This window comes from Tursiops truncatus, chromosome 2 (assembly GCF_011762595.2).
Source record: "Tursiops truncatus isolate mTurTru1 chromosome 2, mTurTru1.mat.Y, whole genome shotgun sequence".
NCBI lineage: Eukaryota > Metazoa > Chordata > Mammalia > Artiodactyla > Delphinidae > Tursiops > Tursiops truncatus.
In genome coordinates this window covers 73,760,900-73,781,182 of record NC_047035.1, presented here as the reverse complement: position 1 = coordinate 73,781,182, position 20,283 = coordinate 73,760,900, and the positions used below count along the sequence as shown (strand labels likewise).

The window sequence follows — 20,283 nt, the reverse complement described above, 5'->3', positions numbered from 1 at the left end:
CACTCCCAACTCTAGTGCTGGGACATGCTGAGCGTCTCTGTCATCTCAAGAGGCATCATTTCATTTCCAAGCAATTAAAAAATGTTGCTTAATTAACTGTGACAGAGTATGTGTATATTTTAGGGCAATGGAAAGGCACACATGCTGTGGATTTTAAAATAGATGGATAACATGCTGTAATCTCTCTCTCTCTCTCAGAACACCCAGGCCAATGCCTTGCACATAGTAGACCCTCAATGCACATTCATTCTATGGATTAATCAATGAATCCCTTTTCTAGAAGCAAGAGACTTTTCAAGAATCAGTTCTAGAAAGATCAGGACAGAGTGGTGACCATCTTTCCCCAAGTCTAATCTCTCCAAGGGAAACCAACCGAGACTGGTTTTCCTCCTTCCATCCAGGACCTGCGATGTTGTATGAACTTGAGCAGGTCACCTTCCCCTTCTGACCCTCTCGTTTCCCCTTCTGTTCAAGGAAGGTAGTTAGACTTTAATATTTCTCAGAGAGTGTTCTGGGAAACATGAAGTCTGAGACATATCCAAGAAGGGGTCCATGTGCAAATCATTCTTAGAAATGCTGTCTCCCATCCCTGTGAGCCTCTTGCAGGTTCACAGAGCACCGCAGCATAGTAATCTAAGCAGTCCTTCGGTAAACCATCTGTTCAACTTCAACAGTGTCCCAAACTTATGTCACCCAGGAATCCTCCTCCCTGTTATCAACCACGGAGCATGTGCCCACCTGAGTCACCTCTGGCTAGGTGACCTTGGAGAAGCTTCCCAGCCTGGAAGTCCCAAGCTTGAGCCCAACTCCCAGTTCCAACAGCCCCAGGAGGGACAAGGCAGAGAGTGCTCCTCCCCAGGGCTTAGAGTCTGCTCCATCTCGATGTCCAAACCTAGGTAACCCACTCTCCAACCACATCTCAGGCCCCCAGGTTCTGCCCAGAGAGGTGGCAGGAAGGACAGGTCCTCTCTCTCTTCCTGTCCCAGGTGTTGCCCTATCTATTGAGCCCCTCACCCTTGAGAAGGCAGAGGGGATGGGAACAAAAACACAAATTGAAGGAATTGGTCTTTGGCAGGGAGGAGAAGGTGAGACATAGAGAGAGGTGTCCAGAAAGAATTGGATGAAAAGCTAAGTGAGGAGGGCTGTTTATCTTTCTGATGTGATAGCAGTGAGGGACATAAAGCCAGTCAGGGTGGGAGTAGAGCAGGGGACAGAAGTGTGAAGATTCCTGAAAACAAACAACAGAAAGCAGACAGCAGGTGTCAGAGGAGGGGGCTCTAGGTGAGAGGCCTGGCACCCAAGTAGGCCTCAGACATACTCACTTTAGGGATGGCAGAGATGATTGGTCAGTGTCAAAGCCAGGCAGGCACAACTTCCCCAGAGACTGGAGGCCCCATTGAGCAGGGCCTGGTGCCTCTGTGCTCAGAACAAGGGGCTGTGGGCACACAGCCCACTGGGTACTCTTAAAGGGCCAGCTCTCTGAGGTCATCCATGGTTCTCAGGCCTCCAACCAATGAGGTAAGGGGATCATTTGCATATCTCATTGGCCTGAGGGGTTGCAGGAAATGAGAAGAGAGGACAAGTCTGCCTGTTCTCAAGGAAGGCAAGGGGGCGTCTTCCCCAACAAAGCATCTCACTGATGGTCTGACTCACCATTCTCAGTTCCCCAGTACAGAGTGCCACATTGGCCCCTGCCGGCACCCTCATGAGGACACAACCCTCAGCCCTTGGTGACTGAAAGCCCGGGACTGGAAAAGAGGGCCAGACAAGCTTCCAGCACCTTTACCCTCCAAGGCTCCGCAGCATCCTGTGGGTGTTTTAGGGGAGTATAAGCTCTCCTAAGCCCACTCTCACCTGGCCTGTTGGGTCTGTTTCCTGTTTTCAGGAACGTTCACATTTCTGCTCCCTGCCTCATTCCCACCTTATCTGGCCTCATGCCCCTCACGGTTATGGCATCAGAAAGATAAACAACCCTCCAGGACTTGCCCATCCTAGTCTCAGCCTCTCTAATTCCTGAGGACCCAGCCCCAGGACAGGCAGGCCAGCTTGGGTTCAGGAGCAGAAGGGGGAATGAGGAACCCTTTTCCTTCCTTCCAGGACACCTCGGGACACTGAAATCCAATCACCACCAATCCATCAGAGACACTTTTGTAACTGTCCTCATTTGCCCTCTGCTTCCCTTCACCTTTTCCTTGTGTGTGTCTCTGTCCCTCTTTCTTCCTCTCTCACTCCTCCTGGTTCCCAGATGGCTGGGGGGTGACCTACATTTTCAGCCTAATCCCCTAACACTTCTTAGAGCTATCATCCCCAAGTAGAAGTTGGAACAGAGATACTAGGAATTAGCCAAGGAGATGTTTAAACCTGTCTGAAGCTGTTTAAGTAGGGTCTGTACTAGAATAGAACTCCAGGAGTTAAAAGCTATTTCTTACATTCTAAGGACATCCAAACACTCCCCTGGGGTTAACAGGTCCTCTTTCCCGACCCAGAGAGAGACCTGGGTGTCCATCAGCCCCAAGGATCAATGATAAAAATTAACCTGGTCCCAGCCTTAGATGTTAGGTAAAGAGCTGGTAGATTCAGATGATCTAAGACAGTGGTTCTCAGCCCGGGGTCCCCAGACCAGCAGCACCACCTGGGAACTTGCTAGAAATGCAGTTCTCTAGCCTCACCTCAAACTTACTGAATCAGACACTCTGGGGATGGGACCAAAAGAAATCTATGTTTTAATAAGCTCTCCAGGTAATTTTGATGAACACTGAAGTTTGAGAACCCCTGATCTACAGAGTGCTTATAGTCAACTCAGATTCCTTTGGTGTGTGTGTATGTGTGTGTTTGGTCTCTCCTTCCATACTCTCTACACACCTATACGAAGACCAACGTCAGAGGACATCTCTCTTCCCGCACTTGGCCTCCATTTTATAGAGCAGAGACCATTGTCATCATTCAAGTGGAAAGGCTTCTCGGTGTGATTGCCTGAATCTAGTGCTGTTTTTGCAGAAGAATTGAAAAGCCCAAGGCCTAGGAACAAGGCCACAAAATGGGAATGGGGACCATGGAGACCAGAGCCCAACACATGCGCACAGAATGTGGTTCTAAGGTAAATACCCAGGAAAGAGACCTCAGAATTTCCCCGGTGAAGAAGGAATAGCAAGTGTTGACTGCAGCCCCTTTTGCAGGCCTGGTCTGGTCTAGCCAGACACTGGCCCCCCAGCAGCTGTCAGGTCTGCACTGATCCTCTTGTTTACTGGAGCGCTCAGAGGAGATGTGGGAGGGCTAAGCTGCTAATGGGCTGAAGGAGTCAGACTAAACAAGCTCAGGCGAGTTGAGCCACTCGGGGCTCAGACCAGGCACCACTGACCAGGGAAAGGAGTCTGAGGGGTGAGGGCTGGACCAGGGGAAAGGACCAAGGACACAGAGAGGAGAAGCACGTTGGTCAGTGAGGACCCAGGAAGTGGTTCATGGGTTTTCCTGGCAGGGGGGGACGCAGGCTGAGACTGACTGGCTCAAGGACATTTGGGGACAGAGAAATGGGGATGAAAAAGTTGAAACCAGGTGGACTCTGTGAAGGACAAACCAGAGGAAGAGAGGCAAGAAGACTTAGCTAAGGAGGCTGTAGGTGTAGACCTGGGAGAGAGGGCAGAACTAGTCAGGGGCTCCCCAGGAATCTGGATTGAGGGAGACAGAGGGACATAGGCACATGGAAGAGATGGGCAAAGGCCCATGGAGAACTAAAAGAGAGAAGAAAGCTTCTGGAAGGGGATCAAGAGGGAGTAAGAGGTGATGGGAACAAGTGACTAGAAGAGCAAAAGTGGTAGAAGAAGGGAGAGAGGAAAGTAAGATTGGGGACCGAGGGCTTCCCTGGTGGCGCAGCGGTTAAGAATCCGCCTGCCAATACAGGGGACATGGGTTCGAGCCCTGGCCCAGAAGATCCCACATGCTGCAGAGTAACTAAGCCCATGCGCCACCACTACTGAGCTTGCGCTCTGGAGCCCATGAGCCACAACTACTGAGCCCACGTGCCACAGCTACTGAAGCCCACGCACCTAGACTGTGCTCTGCAATAAGAGAAGCCACTGCAATGAGAAGCCAGCGCACCACAACGAAAAGTAGCCCCCACTCGTCGCAACCAGGCAAAGCCCGCGTACAGCAATGAAGACGCAACGCAGCCAAAAATAAAATTAAATAAATTAAATAAATTAAAAAAAAAAAAGAAGATTGGGGACCGAGAACTAGAAACAAATACAGAAGAACAGACAGATAGATGGTCAGGCCATAGAGAAAGAGCAATGGACAAAGGAAAAAAAGGTCAAAGGATATGGACAGAGGGATGCTGGATCATGGGGAGAGAGGGCCAGGCAGGTAAAGGGCCTGGAGAAGTGGGGTAGAAAACAAAGAGGAAGGAGAGGACGGGAGACAGAGTCAGTAATCCAGGATTCCATTCTCCTTTGTCTGCACCCCCATTTTTGCAGCCCCATACCACCCATTCTCATTTCTAGTTCTGGCTTATGGAATCCAGATCTTCAGTAATGGATTCAAATCCTCAAACCTCTTCCTGGTCTACCTCATACATTCATTCATTGGACAAATATTGATTAAACACCTACTACGCACCAGACACTGTGCTGGGCATTAGGGACACCTCAGTAAATCAGACTGACACCAGCCCTGTCTTCATGGAGCTTATAGACTGATGAACCAGAGAAAAGTCAATTTATTGCCCTTAGGCCCAGGCAGGAGTGGCCCGTGCCCTAAGCCCTGTGCTTTGAAAGGCTCCGCTCTGGCCCTCTTCTGGCTGTGTCCCTTGGAGTGAGGGGTCCAGGCATCCCCTGCCCACACCCCAAACCCCTTCTGGACCACACTCCAGATACTTAGGAATTCCTTGTCCAAAGATCCCCAAGCCCACTTCTAGGGCCCACATGGACCTCTTTCCTGGGTTTGCCCTCCTGAGGGTAGATCACACTACTTGTACACACATTTCTAGACCCAGTGGGTGGCCAAGGGGTGGCTGTTTGCCGGAGGCTGTGTACAGAATTGGGATGTATAGACAGGAGGTCCACATGCATGCACATGAGGTGTAGAAGTAGAATATGGTGTCAGAGGTGGGAAAAGAAGTGAGCCCGAAGACCAGTGGCTGAAAGCTGCTTCTCTCCACACCACCACATTCTGCTGTGGAATCTTGAGGATTCCAAACAAAATCCAAATTTGAACCAAATTCCAGACCACTGTGTGTATATTTGTCAAGATAGAAGGATAGAATATATTTTATTTAATAGTTTGTTAGCTTGAGGCATACATTTAAAATATTTAAACACAAGGTTTGTGAGCCTCTATCTGTACTCTTGCCCCAGGCCCTACATATGCTAGGGATGGGCCTGCATAAAAATGAACCATTAGAGCTTCCCTGGTGGCGCAGTGGTAAAGAATCCATTTGCCAATGCAGGGGACATGGGTTCGAGCCCTGGTCCAGGAAGATCCCACATGCCTTGGAGCAACTAAGCCCGTGCGCCACAACTACTGAGCCTGCGTGCCTAGAGCCTGTGCTCTGCAACAAGAGAAGCCACCTCAATGAGAAGCCCTCACACCACAAAGAACAGTAGCCCCCCACTCCCCGCAACTAGAGAAAGCCCGTGTGCAGCAACGAAGACCCAACGTAGCCAATAAATAAATAAAATCTATTAAAAAAAAAATTATAACTGTTGCAGGAAGAGGGACCCCTTCCAGGGCCCAAGAATGGGCTCTTGTCTAACACTTGGAAATGAATTGTCCAAGGAGACACACATGCTGACAAAGCAAGAGACTTTACTGGGAAGGGGCACCTGGGTGGAGAACAGGAGGGTAAGGGCACCCAGGAGGACCGCTCTGCCACATGGCTCGCAGTCTCGAGTTTTACGGTGATGGGATTAGTTCCTGGGCTGTCTCTGACCAATCATTCTGACTCAGGGTCCTTCCTGGTGGTGCACGCATCACTCAGCCAAGATGGATTCCAGCGAGGAGGATTCTGGGAGGTTGGTAGGACATATGGACTGGCGTCACCTTTTCACCTTTCCCAGATTCTTCTGGTTGGTGATGGTTTGTTTGTTCCATGTTCCTTACCAGGACCTCCTGTCATAAAACAGCTCATGCAAATGGGTTAGTGTGGTGCCTGGCCAGGGTGGGCAGTTTCGGTCAGTGGTTCCCCTAACATAATGAGATGGGTGCTATGCAGGAGAAGGGCAGGGGGCTATGAGACTTTATTTCATGAGGACCTAATCTAATGTGGGGGCAGGGGAGAGGGTAGCATTGCAGGGACAGCTCGCCTAAGAAGTCACATTAAACTGAGACTGGTCAGGGGAGTAAGAAGTGACTGTGCCTGGTGGTGTGGAGAAGATGGAGATTCCAAGCCACAGGAATAATGTACGCAAAGGCTCTGGGCAGGGAAGAGGTAGACACATTCATGAAACTGAAAAAGACCCAGTGTAACCAGAAAGCAGATACCAGGGAAAGTGGGAAGAATGGCAGTAGCTGAGGGTGGGGCCAGATCACGCAGAGCCTTGTAGGCCAAGTTTAGGATGTGGGGGCTCTACTCAAAGGGCAATGAGAAGCTACTAAAGGATTTTCGGCAGGGATGTGGAATGATCAGGTTGTGTCTGAAAAGATCACTTTGGATCTAGGGTGGAGGATGGCCAAAATGGAATCAGAGTCAGATTAGGGGATTAATGCAGTTATCCAAGTCGAGTTGGGGGGATATCTTAAGCTGGAATAAAACCCCAAAAACAAAAAACTCTCCGAGATGGAAACTTGTGTACAGGTGATTTGTTGGGAGGATTTTCCAAGTCAGTGAGAGAAGTGGGACTGGGCAGCGGGAAGAGTTGAAAAGCATTACAGCTGAAACAGAGGCTTCAGTTGACCCCCTAGGAGCTCTGGAGCTGGGCTGGACCTTCAGAGTGTCCCAAATTTAGGCAAGGGGGCCAGGACTTTGGAGCCCTGCATCAACCAGTCGTTGGATACCAGCTGCCCCAGGAAAGGGGGCATTTGGCAAGACAGCTCCCTTCAGCCACAGGTGGTGCTCAGGGAAGTGCTCAGCTTGGCACCAGCAGCAGCCAACACTCAGCCGCTGGGACACGATCCTGAAGGGGGCATCTGGGCCGCACACCACAGCACCCACTGCAGGGGGTCTGTGAGACGTCCAATGGCTGAGCCCAGAAGGCCCTGGGGAGGACAAAATGCAAACTAAGGCAAAACTGGTCACACTCTGCCCCTGTTACCAAACACAAGTTCGCGTGCCCAACAACACACAGTGAGGCCAAACAAACTGAAACGTTGGAGTTTGGAGTAGAGAAAGGTTTATTGCAGGGCCAATCAAGGAGAAAGTGTGGCTTGTGCTCAAAAACCCCAAACTTCCCAGTGGTTTTCTGGGAGTTTTTATAGGCAAAATCTGGGGTGGGAGCTGCAGGGTATGTGACTTTTCTTCTGGCTGGTTGGTGGTGAGATAACAGGGCAGTGTTCCAAGGATCTTGTGCTCAGCAGGAAGTTACCATTCTCCACCTGGGTGGGGGCGTTAGTTCCTGCAGAAGAGCTCAAAGATATTGTTATGGATATCCCTTGAGGAGGAACCAGGGCCCTGCTTGATCGCTGCACTATTGTTTTTTGACTGTTCCTCCTCTGTTTCTGCCTTACCTCCCCTCCCTGATTAGTAACTGTTTGAATCTGCCCTTTGGGGAAGGTCTATGAGGCTGAAGCCTTTTTCCTACAACTAAGAAACCGGGGACACAAAAAGGATTTGTACCTGGGAGGGCTCCACGGGGTCCTGCTCAGTTTCAATGAATGCCGTGATCCTGAAGGGGGGGATCTGGGCCACACTCCCCAGCACCCATTGTAGCGGGTCTGTGAGACATCCAAGGGCTGATCCAGAGGGCCCTGGCGATCAGAAAACGCAGACCAAGGCAAGGCTGGTCACACCCTGCCCCCTGGTGGTGGCCGCAGACACTAGGCCAGCTGGTGGACCAGGCTAGGAGGAGGGCTAGAGAACCGAGCAAAACTGTGAGGCACATAAGGGGAATCGGATAAGGAAACCCTCAAGGGAGCCCCTTGTTCAGTCTGCCTAAAGTTAAGGAAGAATGGGGGGAGATTAGAAATGTGGGATTAATTCATTCTTTCACTCCACCAGTGTTGATTAAGTGCCTAATTATTATGGGCCAGATTCTTCTAGGAGCTAGAATAAAAAGAAGACTAAAATTTGGGTCCTTTTGGAACTTCCCTGGTGGTCCAGTGGTTAAGAATCTGCCTTCCAATGCAGGGGATGTGGATTCGATCCCAGGTCGATCGGGGAACTAAGATCCCACGTGCCGTGGGGCAACTAAGTCCTTGTGCCACAACTAGTGAGCCTGCGTGCCGCAACTACAGAGCCCACACGCTCTGGAGCCTGTGTGCCACAACTAAAGAGAAGCCTGCTCACCACAACAAAGAGCCCACATGCCGCAACTAAGACCCGATGCAGCCAAAATTAAATAAATAAATATTTAAAAAATAAAATGAAATTTGGGTCCTTTTTTCAAGTAGCTAACACTCCAGTGAGGATTACGGAGATACAAAAACTACTACAATAAAGTGTGATTAATTCAAAAATATAGGTATGTACACAGTATTGAACCAACATAGATGAGACAGATGTTAATTCTAAGGGGCACATTGACCTTCACACAGAAGGTGATGTTTAATTTAAATCTGAAGGGCAGAAAGGTTCACAGAAGTGCTCTGGGAACTGCAGAGTTTGGTATATAGGACAGAAGGCAGCAAGTAGGGAGGTGGGGGTGATACCACTGGATAAATGGGAACCAGATTATGAAGGACATCAGTTGCCATGTAGTAGGAAGCCTTGAAGGAATTTTAAGCCTAAGAGTGATATGATCTCATTTTTTCCTTAAGGACAAATCAAGGAGACAGTATAGGATTGCAGTGCGGCGGGGTGGGTGGGGGGACTTGGTAGTTAGAGTCAGAAAGACTTGGATTCAGATTCCATTTCTCCTGCTGATCAGCTGTGTGACTTTGAAGAAATGACTTAAGCTCTAAGCCTCAGTGTCCACATCGGTAAAACAGGGCTATTGTGAAACTGAATGAGATTATGCATGTAAAGCTACTGGCTCAGAGCCTGGCACCTGGTGTCCATACAATAAATATCCCTCTCTCTTAATTTTCCAAAGTGAGCTTATGCGCAGAGTTTGGAGAATAACTTGGTGGGAGGGAGAGGGGGTGGCATTTGGAGAGGTGAGATGCCAAGGTGCTTGGGAGCTATTGTTTGATGCCAAGTGAGAGATAAACCCTGAACTAAGGCAGTGGCCAGGGGGAACAGACACAGACTTGAGAGCTAATTGTGAAATACAAATCCAAAGTTCCTGCTGTCTGACTGGACGATAAGAAAGGAATAGTCTAGACTGATTCAGGTTCCTCTAGGGCAACTGGCTAGATAGTGGTGCCATTTGCTGAGATAGGGAACCATGAAAGCAGGTGCAGGATCACAGAAGAGATGATGACCTTCAATAGCTTGGCCATGATGCCACCAGTGTGCACATCTTGAAGCCCAGAGAGTGACCAAAGAGGAGCTGTTTGCAGTGGAGTGGGTATGAACAGAGTTTGGATGTAGGGACTGGAGGGAAGAGTCCCAAATACATACACATGAGGTTGAGTCCAGGATGGAGCCTGGGTGGAAGAGATGAGGGTCAGCGGCAAGCCCAAGGCTGGAGGCCAGCTCTTTTGTCCCATTATGTTCCAGTACAGAACTCTGAGAAATCTCAGAATTAGGGCTGCTTCTGTTGCAAATAGCAGAAGTCCACTTGAAATTAGCTTGAGCAAGAGAAGAAATTTATTGACTCCTATACCCGGAATTAGGAATCTGTCACTCTCCATCCCTCAGCCTGCTTCCTCTAGCCTGGTTTCCATCTCAGGCAGGTTCCTGCTTTGCAGGGCCAAGCTGACACCCAGCAGCATCAGGCTTAGGTTCTACCAGCCCAGCAACCCCAGCAGAAGGAGATCTCATGTTGAAAGTTGACAGAAAAAGCCCCAGAAAGAGACCTCATTCCCATTCCTGAACATTTCCACTGGCTGTGGCCAGAGTGACGGACACACAAATTGGCCAAGCTGAGAGCCCACCGGTAGGAGACCCACAAGACCACACAGACTGAGGAGGTGGTTCCCCAAAGGAACATTGGGGTGCTATTACCAGAAAGGGGGAGTGGATGCTGTGCCAATGCTTGCCATAGCCACATTGAGTTTGAGGTGCTCTGGCCTTTGGGATGATACCCGTGGTCTCAAGCTGAAGAGAGATGTCTGGCTGGAGACATAACTTGAGAAGTTACCAGAGGACTTTGTGGTGGTGGTTGGGTGGGGCAGATGCATTCTCCAGGGGAATGTGGAGAGAATGACCAGGCCAGAGGTCCAAAGAAGAGATTCTGGGGTGGAGAGACATCACCACTTCATGGTAAGGCAGAAAAGAGCCCTCATCACAGGGAGAAGAAACAGGGATTTGGGAGTTGGGGACTGAGGGAACCATGGCATTAGGGCCCTGGACAACAGAAGAGCCTGGGCTCAGAGTACCCAAGCCCCGGCAAGAAGGGGAAAGGCAATGCCCAGCCCCCGGCTTCTAGACTTCCAGCGCCCCGTGGGCTCCTGCCCCTGGCCTCTCTCCTTGTTCTTAGCTTGTTTGTCACCCAACGTCTCCCAGTCGCTGTCTCCCGGGAGCAAGAGTCCTCAAAGTTACATCATGAGCAGGGGGCGAGGCGTAGCGGTGGGGCGGGGCCTCGGGGAGGAGGCAGCCGAGGAGAGGACCCAATCCTCCAATGGGAGACAAGGGTTTGGGGGCTAAGATGCAGGAGGTGGGGCTATGGCTGGGCTGACATGGGGCTGGAGCCCGGGGCGGAGAGAGGGTCGCGCCGGCCCTACTGGGTCCCGCCCCTTCGCCCGCCCTCCTCCTTTTTAAGCGCCTCCTGCCTAGTCTGCGCTCCCGCTCTCTGCGCCGCGCTCCCTCCTTCCCTGCCTTCCTTGTCTCCCCGGCTCCGCTCCGTTCGCGCGGCCATCCCGCAGCCCCGGCCCAGGTACTATGGCCGCTGTGTACCGCCCCGGCCTGCGGTGAGTGACCCCCAGTCCGGGGCCGACCCGCACCTTCCGCCGCGCTCGCCCCCTCGGGGCTGCCATTTGCCTTCTCCTGCTCGCCCTCCTCCGCCTGGTTTCGCCTCCGAGGAGGAGGAGGCGCGCAGGTGGCGAGTGCGTCTGGATCCACGGCCTTTCGGGTCGTGCGTCTCGCTGGAGGCCGCCCCGGGTCTCTCGGTTTCCGTCCCCACCCCCCACCCCCACCCCCCGCTTTGCTGGTCCCTGACCACACCGTCTCTATCTGCCACCCTCAGAACTTCCTTTCCACTCCTCGCTCGTCCTCGCTGGGCCCGGTCTCCGTGTCTCCTCCTTTGCTTTACAGATGTAGCGCTTGTGCCCCAGATTGCGGTGAGGAGCAGTAGGGCCTTGGGGGTCAAGGGTGCATGAGCCCCTGGGGACTGAGCTCAGAGCTCCCTAAAGAAGGTAGAAGGTAAACAGCCATTCCCCAGCCTCTCCCGCGACTGGATCCTGGCAGATGAACCTGGCGGGAAGCCTAGGACAGCCAGAGGGGCCTGGGGCCCGGGAAAGAAGGGAGGCAAGGTGGAAGAGGGGGCCAAGGTGCCTTCATTCTTACCTGGCTGGCTTCATCGCCTGTCCAGGACGGGAACCCCTAGGCCCTGCTTGTCTGCCCTCTCCCCCTTTTCACAGCTTCCTGTCTTCCCTCTGTAGCCTCCCTTCTCAGCTTTTGTCCCAGGGTCTGAGCTGACCCTCTGTCTCTCCCACAGCTGGTTCCACTTGGCCAGCCCTTGTGGGTGGTCTCTGGAGAAGGGGAAAAGGAGAAGGTCCTACTCAGGAGGCTGGGGGGGGAGTGGGGGAGGGAGCTTCCCAGGAGACTTCCTGAGCCAGCATCCCCATGGAGACAGGTTCTCCCCAAGGCTGTCTGCCTTTAAAATTAATGCTCAGGGGAAATTTCTCTCTGAGGCGGAACAGAACCAGGTTCCAGGAGGCTTCCACTTCTGCCCCTGGGGCCACACTGGGTTTCCACCCTGCCCTGCCCAGTGAAGCCACCCAGCTCCCACATTCACGGTCTGAGCGTCCTCCCTTCCCCAGGCTTATTCCCTGTGAGTCTGAGCGCCCTGCAGTCTAATGTTCCACCCCACCACCAAGAGCCAAAGTTCTAGGCATGTGCTCTCTAGGAAAGAGAGCCAAGAGAGGGACAGGGTCATGCGGTGCTGGGCGTGTGGGGCACAGTTTCTGGCGGGCAAGGCCCTGGCATTAGGAGGACAGCTTCTCTCTCTTGGCCTTTGCTCTCTCTGGGTCACTCCACCCTGGGTCCAGGCCAACTGGAGAAGACCTTACTTTTCCCTCTCCTACGGGTGTGAAGGGACAGACTCCAGGGACCCTGTTCTAAGAATTGGGGCATGCACCCCAGCCAGTGACATTCTCCAACAGTAAGCCTTCTACACAGTTCAAAAATACCTACCCAGTGGCAGCACTTCATGCAGTCCTTGTTGGCCCAGGTGGGCAACCGCAGATCCAGTGCCTGGAACCCTGACATCCAATCACCCACTCTCTGTGCAAGGGCCCAAATCTAGAAACCTGGGACTTTCCATCTCAAAGACCTAGTCCTCTGCCTGAGGCTTTCATAGTCTTACAGCATGCACATCAGAAGAAAAGAATGAAAACAGCTGTCTTTTTGACTTATAAAAACTATACTTGAGAATGAAAAGGACACCAGACACATGAAGCTGTCCACTGGGCATAGTTTACTGACATTTGGGCCATAGGACACCTGCTCATTTCCAAACATTGACCAGACGTAGTAAAAAATGGGCATGAGCTAAGCCTCCAATAACATCAGCATGCCTTATACATAGAGCCACACAGCCAGGCATGTGTCTTTATGCTCGTTTGGTGATACCTGTCCCTTGCTAATCAGGAGACACCCTCACTAAGCCTCATAAAGGCCACAAGACAGACGTGGCCTGAACCCACCTTCCTTACCTATTCCGACCTCTTCATGGTGCCTGTACCCAGACCTACTTTAGCACATCCCCAGCAGCCCAGCTTTCTGTCCCCTTGACTTGCCCATCTTCCATGAGAACACCTGGCCCATTACTTCTCTGTTTCTTCTCTTGCAGGCTTAAATGGCGTGGGCTGAGCGCCTGGGGCTGGCCCTCACGGCGCAGTATCCAGACCCTGCGAGTACTGAGTGGAGACCTGGGCCAGCTGCCTGCTAGGGTTCGAGACTTCGTGGAAAACAGTGCCCGCCTGTGCAAACCAGAGAACATCCACATCTGTGATGGGACCGAGGCGGAAAACACTGCCATACTAACCCTGCTGCAACAGCAGGGGCTCATCCGAAAGCTCCCAAAGTACAACAACTGGTAAGCCCTGAGCCCAGCGACCTGCGAGATGGGGGCAGCTGCGGGGACGGAGGCCACTTTGGGTTTACCAAGACGAAATCAAATTTAAGTAGACCATCCCAATGGAATGAGCGAGAATGGGAGCTTTGGAGGAAACAATCAGGAATTATTGGGATTGGTCTGTATTTTTATGTTAAGTGAATAAACTGATACAAATAAAAGCCTTTGCTTTTTTTTTTTTTTTTTTTTTTTTTTTTTTACTTACAAGTTCAGGGAGTTTTTGCCAGGGCAGAGGCCATCAGGGAGCTGGGGCCAAGGGAACTACCCCTTAGACTGGGACGAAATCTGGAGAAAGCAACTGAGATGCAAATGGATGGGAAAAATTAAGGCCGACAGAAGACCTAGAGACAAAGTTGGACTTGAAAGAGTGGGTCTGGGATGAGGGAGATCTACTGACCCCTATCTACTTGATATCCGCTCTCCCCCAGCTGGCTGGCCCGCACAGACCCCAAGGATGTGGCACGAGTAGAGAGCAAGACGGTGATTGTAACTCCTTCTCAACGGGACACGGTGCCCCTCCCGGCTGGCGGGGCCCGTGGGCAGCTGGGCAACTGGATGTCCCCAGCTGAGTTCCAGCAAGCCGTGGATGAGAGGTTTCCCGGCTGCATGCAAGGTAACCAGGGCAGGGAAACAGAGGCAGGGGCACTGAAGGAATAAACAGGTTGGAACCCTTCAGCCAGGTGGTGTTTTCCTCCACAGGCCGAACCATGTATGTACTGCCATTCAGCATGGGTCCCGTGGGCTCCCCACTGTCCCGCACCGGAGTGCAGCTCACGGACTCCGCCTACGTGGTGGCAAGCATGCGGATTATGACCCGGCTGGGGACGCCCGTGCTTCAGGCCCTGGGAGATGGCGACTTTGTCAAGTGTCTGCACTCCGTGGGCCAGCCCCTGACTGGGCAAGGTGAGCGCCTGCTCTGCCCGGGGTGGGGGGACACAGAGGCCTGCTTGTACTCAGAGGGAACCCCACATCCTACCCATCCTGATTAGTGAGATACTGAATTCCCAAAGCTAGGGCAGCAGTGCGCTGGGGGTGAGGCTGAGTTGGCAAAGCAGTTTGCTCAAGATTGAGAAGAGTGAATTATCCATGTCCAAGAATAGGGGCATGGGAGCTGATGCATATTATGAGGTGGGAGGCCTTAGCCACCCATTGACACCACCCCTGCTGCCAAGTGTCTTTCCTGCCACCCCCTGATCCCTCCGGCCCCTGACACCCCAGTGCCTGATGCCCCTGCCAGCAGCCCCATGACCCCATTGTCCCCAGGGGAGCCGGTGAGCCAGTGGCCATGCAACCCAGAGAAAACCCTGATTGGCCACGTGCCCGACCAGTGGGAGATCGTCTCCTTCGGCAGCGGCTATGGTGGCAACTCCCTGCTGGGCAAGAAGTGCTTTGCCCTTCGCATCGCCTCTCGGCTGGCCCGGGATGAGGGCTGGCTGGCGGAGCACATGCTGGTGAGGGCCTGGTGAGGATCTGGGCAGCTTCGGGGGGCAGGCCAAGGGTGGGGCCTGGCCAGTCAGCCTCAGCCTCGCCTCTCCACTGCCAGGTACCCAACTGGCGGGCCAGGGACTCTGCGCAAATGCCCGAAGCTTTGGCCCGAGGCTGCTGAATGTCGGGGGGGGGGGGCTTCCCCTTGCTGCCACCCCAGGCCCTGTAGCAAGGCAGTGCACCTGTTTCATGAATAAACATTGGTCCTCCCTGTTGACCCCTAGCTGTCCTTCCCATGCAGACCATGCCTAACCTCTGGTGACCTCTTCCTTGCTCCCTCTCCCCACCTGGCAGATCCTGGGTATCACCAGCCCCGCGGGGAAGAAGCGGTATGTGGCAGCTGCCTTCCCCAGCGCCTGTGGCAAGACAAACCTGGCCATGATGCGGCCGGCACTGCCAGGCTGGAGAGTGGAGTGTGTGGGGGATGACATCGCCTGGATGAGGTTTGACAGTGATGGTGAGAGGCCCTTGGATCATACTCGCCGTTCTGGTTCTTACCAGAGTGTAGGATTCCTGCCTCCACCGCTCAGGGTGAACTTTGTCAGTGAGAACCTTCTCCTGAACAACCACCCCTCCCCCATGCCTCCTGGCAGCCCAGCCGCCCTGGAGATGCAAAACCTTTCCCCTCAGATCTAGGGTCCAGCTCGGGGCATGGAGGGGCTGAGCAGGACCTTCCGAGGCTGAACCTCTCGACTCTTCCTGGTTAGTCCTTCCGTTTTTTCACATTTCCTCCCGACAGGTCGACTCCGGGCCATCAACCCTGAGAACGGCTTCTTTGGGGTGGCCCCCGGCACCTCTGCCACCACCAATCCCAATGCCATGGCCACAATCCAGAGTAACACCCTTTTCACCAACGTGGCTGAGACCAGCGATGGCGGCGTATACTGGGAGGGCATTGACCAGCCTCTTCCACCCGGCGTCACCGTGACCTCCTGGCTGGGCAAACCCTGGAAACCTGGTATGGGGCAGGGAGGGGGTGTAAGTCAGCCCCCAGGGCTCAGCACCTTGCTGATGTAAAAGCCTTTTCCTCAACCTGCAGCCATCTTCCAGGACCTCTGGGACTCAAAGGGAGCTATGCAACCCTAAGCAAGATCTCAGTTCACGTCCCCGTTCAGTTTGTGGCCTGGCTGAGTCGCTTAACCTCCTGAGCTTCAGTTTCCCCATCACATGAATGGGGGTAGTTTTCATAGTACCTATCTTATAAGGTGTTGGAGGGTTAAATGAAATAATGCATGCAGGGCTTCCCTGGTGGCGCAGTGGTTGAGAGTCCGCCTGCCGGTGCAGCAGACATGGGTTCATGCCCCGGTCCGGGAAGATCCCACATGCTGCAGAGCGGCTGGGCCCGTGAGCCATGGCCGCTGAGCCTGCGCGTCTGGAGCCTGTGCTCCGCAACGGGAAAGGCCACAACAGTGAGAGGCCCGCATACCGCAAAAAAAAAAAAAAAAATGCATGCAAAGGATTCAGCGTAGTGCCGAATACATAGTAAATTCTCAATTAATATAAGCTGGATATTTTTAAGGGAGGGTGTCTTGGAAATTATTACAGAAAGAATTGGACTCAAAGCACAGTCATAAAGTTTGACCCATTAGGAAGAAGCCTGCCCCTCCCCCTGCCACTTGGACCCTCACCCCACCCCGACTCCCCATGTAATAACCATTGCCTAAAGGTCAGTATTGTTACCCTCACCCTTCCCCTGCCCCTCCAACACAGACACCCCAGTCTTTCCGAACGAAATCAGACCAGCTCTTTAGCCTCTCCTAGAAGCTAGTTTCTCAACCCTGTCATTACTCCCTTGTGCCCTGCAGCCCTGCCCCGTCCTCCAGCCCTGCACTCTGGACCTTCAGCTTTCAGTGGCCTTTGGCATTACGCGAGCCGAGACCTGGGGTGGGAGCAAAGAGGAGCCTAGCAGGGGAGGGTGGGCTGTGGTCACTGAAGCCTACATTCAAGTTTTCCAGGCTGGCTTAGCAGTCACCCCCCTCATTTAATCATCCTTCATTTTCTCTAACACCATCATTAAGCCCTCCTTAGCCTCCCCACCCAATTGAGAAATCCAAGAAACTTTCATATTTCGCCACAGGCTAGTTGCCCAACCCTTTCACCACCTCTGGATTCAGGGGTGTAACGAGGGCATGTTGTGCTCAGCTTCAGTTCTTAGAATAATACCTTGTGCTAGGTCCTCAACTGGGGGCTGATGAAAGTGCAAGAGAGAAGCATAAGGATGGTTCTTACATGAAAGTGGAGGCAGGAGTTGGGGGGCAGAGGGGGGCGGGGGCGCTGGCTCCGTGACTCCCTTGCCCCCCAGGTCCAACCAGTAACCTTTGGCAGAGAAAGCACTGTGTCCCTTCAGGGCCCCCGTGATGGTGCTTTATACATACGCCACTGACTCGGTCCCAGCTCCTCTCCAGGCACCTGAAGGGGCCAAATGACCTGGGCTCCTCAGGTTATGACTGCCCAGGTTATGTCCTCGTCTGAGTTCTTCAAGCCCTGTCACTCCAGCCGGGTCTGAGCAGACCCAGGGAAACCACCAAAACCTCGCTAGCTTTAAAATCAGTTCCTGTTTGCATTCTCATAGCTCAGGAGATTCTGTCTTCCGCCATTTGCTGATGGAAAGTCAGTTGTCTATAAACTGAAGAAACAACAAAGACAATAGCAAAGAAGAAAGTCGGTTGTCTGAAATACTGACCTGTCTCAGTTTTTGCTTTAGGTTTGAGTGTTTATTTAAATAATAATCCCGTAAATTAAAAGAAGAGTTCCTGGGGGAAAATTTCCATTATAACCCTATGCCAATATTTAACCTCATTCCCTTGAGCACTGCTCAGTGCCAAGTGGCTGTAGCTTGGCATAAACATTAGTGTCCTGCTAAACACCAATTCCTCTCTTGCTCTTTTCTCCCATAGCTCAGCCAGCAGTACCATTATGGATAAATAACCTGATCTTCAGGGGAGATGTCCTGGCTCCCTTCTCCCTGCTCCTTACCAACCTCCAACCCGAGATTGTGGGGGGCTGATGAGGCAAAAAGAAACTGCGCAAGAGTGTCTGCAAATGTCTCTGTGTATTGGGGGTGGACGTGCCCTTGGAAATGATAGTATTTGTATTTGCTCTGCCAGGTGACAAGGAGCCCTGTGCACATCCCAATTCTCGCTTTTGTGCCCCGGCTCGCCAGTGCCCCATCATAGACCCAGCCTGGGAGGCCCCTGAGGGTGTCCCCATTGACGCCATCATCTTTGGAGGCCGCAGACCCAAAGGTAAACATCGTGGGGGCTCCATGCCAACTGGGTTAAGGGTTGGGCTCTCTGTCAGGGCCCAGCTCCCTCTTGTACTTAAAGCTCAGAGAGCCTCAACTTGGATCGCCAACTACAGCTATCTGCCTCTCGAGCAGACCCCTGGAGAATGCAAAATCGAGGTGGAGTGGGAGGCATGGGGTTTGAAAATGGGCAGCTGAGGTCCTAGGAGAGAGAAAGAGTCAAGATCACCAGGAGGGATGCAGTGATCGTACAAAGATAAGGGCTGCCTTTGACCACGTGCACTGGTGTCCCAGGAGTCCCCCTGGTATATGAGGCCTTCAACTGGCGCCATGGGGTGTTTGTGGGCAGCGCCATGCGCTCGGAGGCCACTGCCGCGGCTGAACACAAAGGTGAGCTCCACTTCTGTGTGCCCAGGTTGCCTCTCCTCTCCCTTCCTGAACCAGACCTTCCTCCTGCCCACCCCTTCCCACGTGTATCTTTGCCGCATTCCCTTCCCCTCACCCTGCCTTGAGGATGTTCCAGAACCGCCAACATTTCACAGTTTCCTCTGGCTGGAGGCGGGGTACCTTTCTCTTCTCCAGTAAGAAGGGAGGTTCCTTACCCATCCTGCTCCCCTCCCCAGGGAAGGTCATCATGCACGACCCATTTGCCATGCGGCCCTTTTTTGGCTACAACTTTGGGCGCTACCTTGAACACTGGCTGAGCATGGAGGGGCTCAAGGGGGCCCGGCTGCCCCGCATCTTCCATGTCAACTGGTTCCGGCGCGACGAGGCAGGCCACTTCCTGTGGCCAGGCTTTGGAGAGAATGTTCGGGTGCTAGACTGGATCTGCCGGCGCCTAGAGGGGGAGGACAGTGCCCGAGAAACGCCCATTGGGCTGGTGCCAAAGGAAGGTGCCTTGGATCTCAGCGGCCTGGGAGCCATAGACACCACCCAGCTGTTCTCGCTCCCCAAGGACTTCTGGGAACAGGAGGTTCGTGACATTCGGAGCTACCTGACAGAGCAGGTCAACCAGGATCTGCCCAAGGAGGTGTTGGCTGAGCTGGAGGCCCTGGAGGGACGCGTGCACAGAATGTGACCTGAGGCTACAGCTAGCGAGGGAGCATGACCCCACCCCACCCCACCCCCCGGCTCCAACCCTCCCAGGAATAAGCGAGCTACCAGACTTGCAGAAAATATGAGGAACTTGACATAACTATCATCTTCTGGGTGCCATGAGACCAAGCCACAGACCTTCCCCCACATGCTGCCCAATAATGAGATGCTCATTTATTTAATATAACATCTGTGCTGTTTTCATTTCCTGCCTGTCTTCACAGGCTTCCCTTTAACACCAATCTCACAATCTTCTCCCAACCCTTCCAAGTAGCTGGTGTCCCAGTGCAGCCTGGCCTGGCACAGCCTGGTGGTATAAGGACCTCTCTCACAGGCATCTCTGCCACCGAGCCACTGAGTAGGAATTGCTGGGAGAAGGCAGTAACTACTCATGTCCTGAGGTCTTAAAAAGGTGGGGCCTCTGTGAGCTGCTCAGTACAGCCTCCAGGCCTAAAATTCCCAGTCTCCCATCAGAGACACAGAAGCCTCTATAACCCCACTCACCAGTGAAGCAGTTCCATTGTCGATTCTCAAACCTGTTCTTCCTCCTGCCTGACCTGAAATTGGGACCCGCAAAGTATTCATGAAAGCTTATTCAATATTAAGGCAGCTTCCATAGTAGCTTCTGTGTGCCAGGTGCTATTCAGGGGTGTCAGCTGAGAATAACTTCACCCGTGATCTGGATCAGGCTGAGTGAATGTATAAACTGAGATGGGTACGAGGGAAGTATGTACCCAGAAAATCAGGACAAATTTTAACAAAATAAAAATTACCATTTTAAAAATGGGAATAATAAAATGGGGAATTCCCTCAGAAGAAAACACTGGAGGAGGAAACACTGTGTTCTCACAGAAAACAGCCAATAACCAGTGACAATGTGTAACAGCAGAAAAGAATCTAAAGGTCAGAGTGGATCACATGCTAAAACACAGCAGTGGAGTCCATCGCACTTAAAAATATCTAGCCAAATCC

At 52.7% G+C, this 20,283-nt stretch overlaps 1 protein-coding gene across 3 annotated transcripts; it reads left to right on the top strand.

Annotated features, from left to right (window-relative positions):
- Nucleotides 1-10,946: 10,946 nt before the first annotated feature.
- Nucleotides 10,947-19,498, top strand: PCK2 (phosphoenolpyruvate carboxykinase 2, mitochondrial). Of its 3 annotated transcripts, none has more exons than XM_033851295.2 (10): nt 10,947-11,100; nt 13,203-13,448; nt 13,916-14,100; nt 14,187-14,390; nt 14,751-14,938; nt 15,267-15,429; nt 15,712-15,930; nt 18,080-18,217; nt 18,511-18,606; nt 18,840-19,498. In XM_033851295.2, the coding sequence occupies exons 1-10, from the start codon at nt 11,072-11,074 to the stop codon at nt 19,292-19,294; spliced, it is 1,923 nt and encodes a 640-aa protein (XP_033707186.1). In that variant the 5' UTR covers nt 10,947-11,071; the 3' UTR covers nt 19,295-19,498. The 3 variants fall into 3 exon arrangements, with proteins under 3 accessions (XP_033707186.1, XP_073656718.1, XP_073656717.1); XM_073800616.1 differs by having other exon boundaries at nt 11,045-11,066; XM_073800617.1 differs by lacking the exon at nt 18,511-18,606 and having other exon boundaries at nt 11,044-11,066.
- The last annotated feature ends 785 nt before the right edge of the window (nt 19,499-20,283 follow it).

What these genes read in the sequence shown, in the direction of transcription:
- PCK2 (XM_033851295.2), top strand. Translation starts at nt 11,072, where the DNA reads ATGGCCGCTGTGTACCGCCCCGGCCTGCG. An exon ending in GTGTACCGCCCCGGCCTGCG is followed by an intron (nt 11,101 to 13,202) that starts GTGAGTGACCCC and finishes CTTCTCTTGCAG; the next exon opens with GCTTAAATGGCGTGGGCTGA. An exon ending in GGGCAAACCCTGGAAACCTG is followed by an intron (nt 15,931 to 18,079) that starts GTATGGGGCAGG and finishes TTGCTCTGCCAG; the next exon opens with GTGACAAGGAGCCCTGTGCA.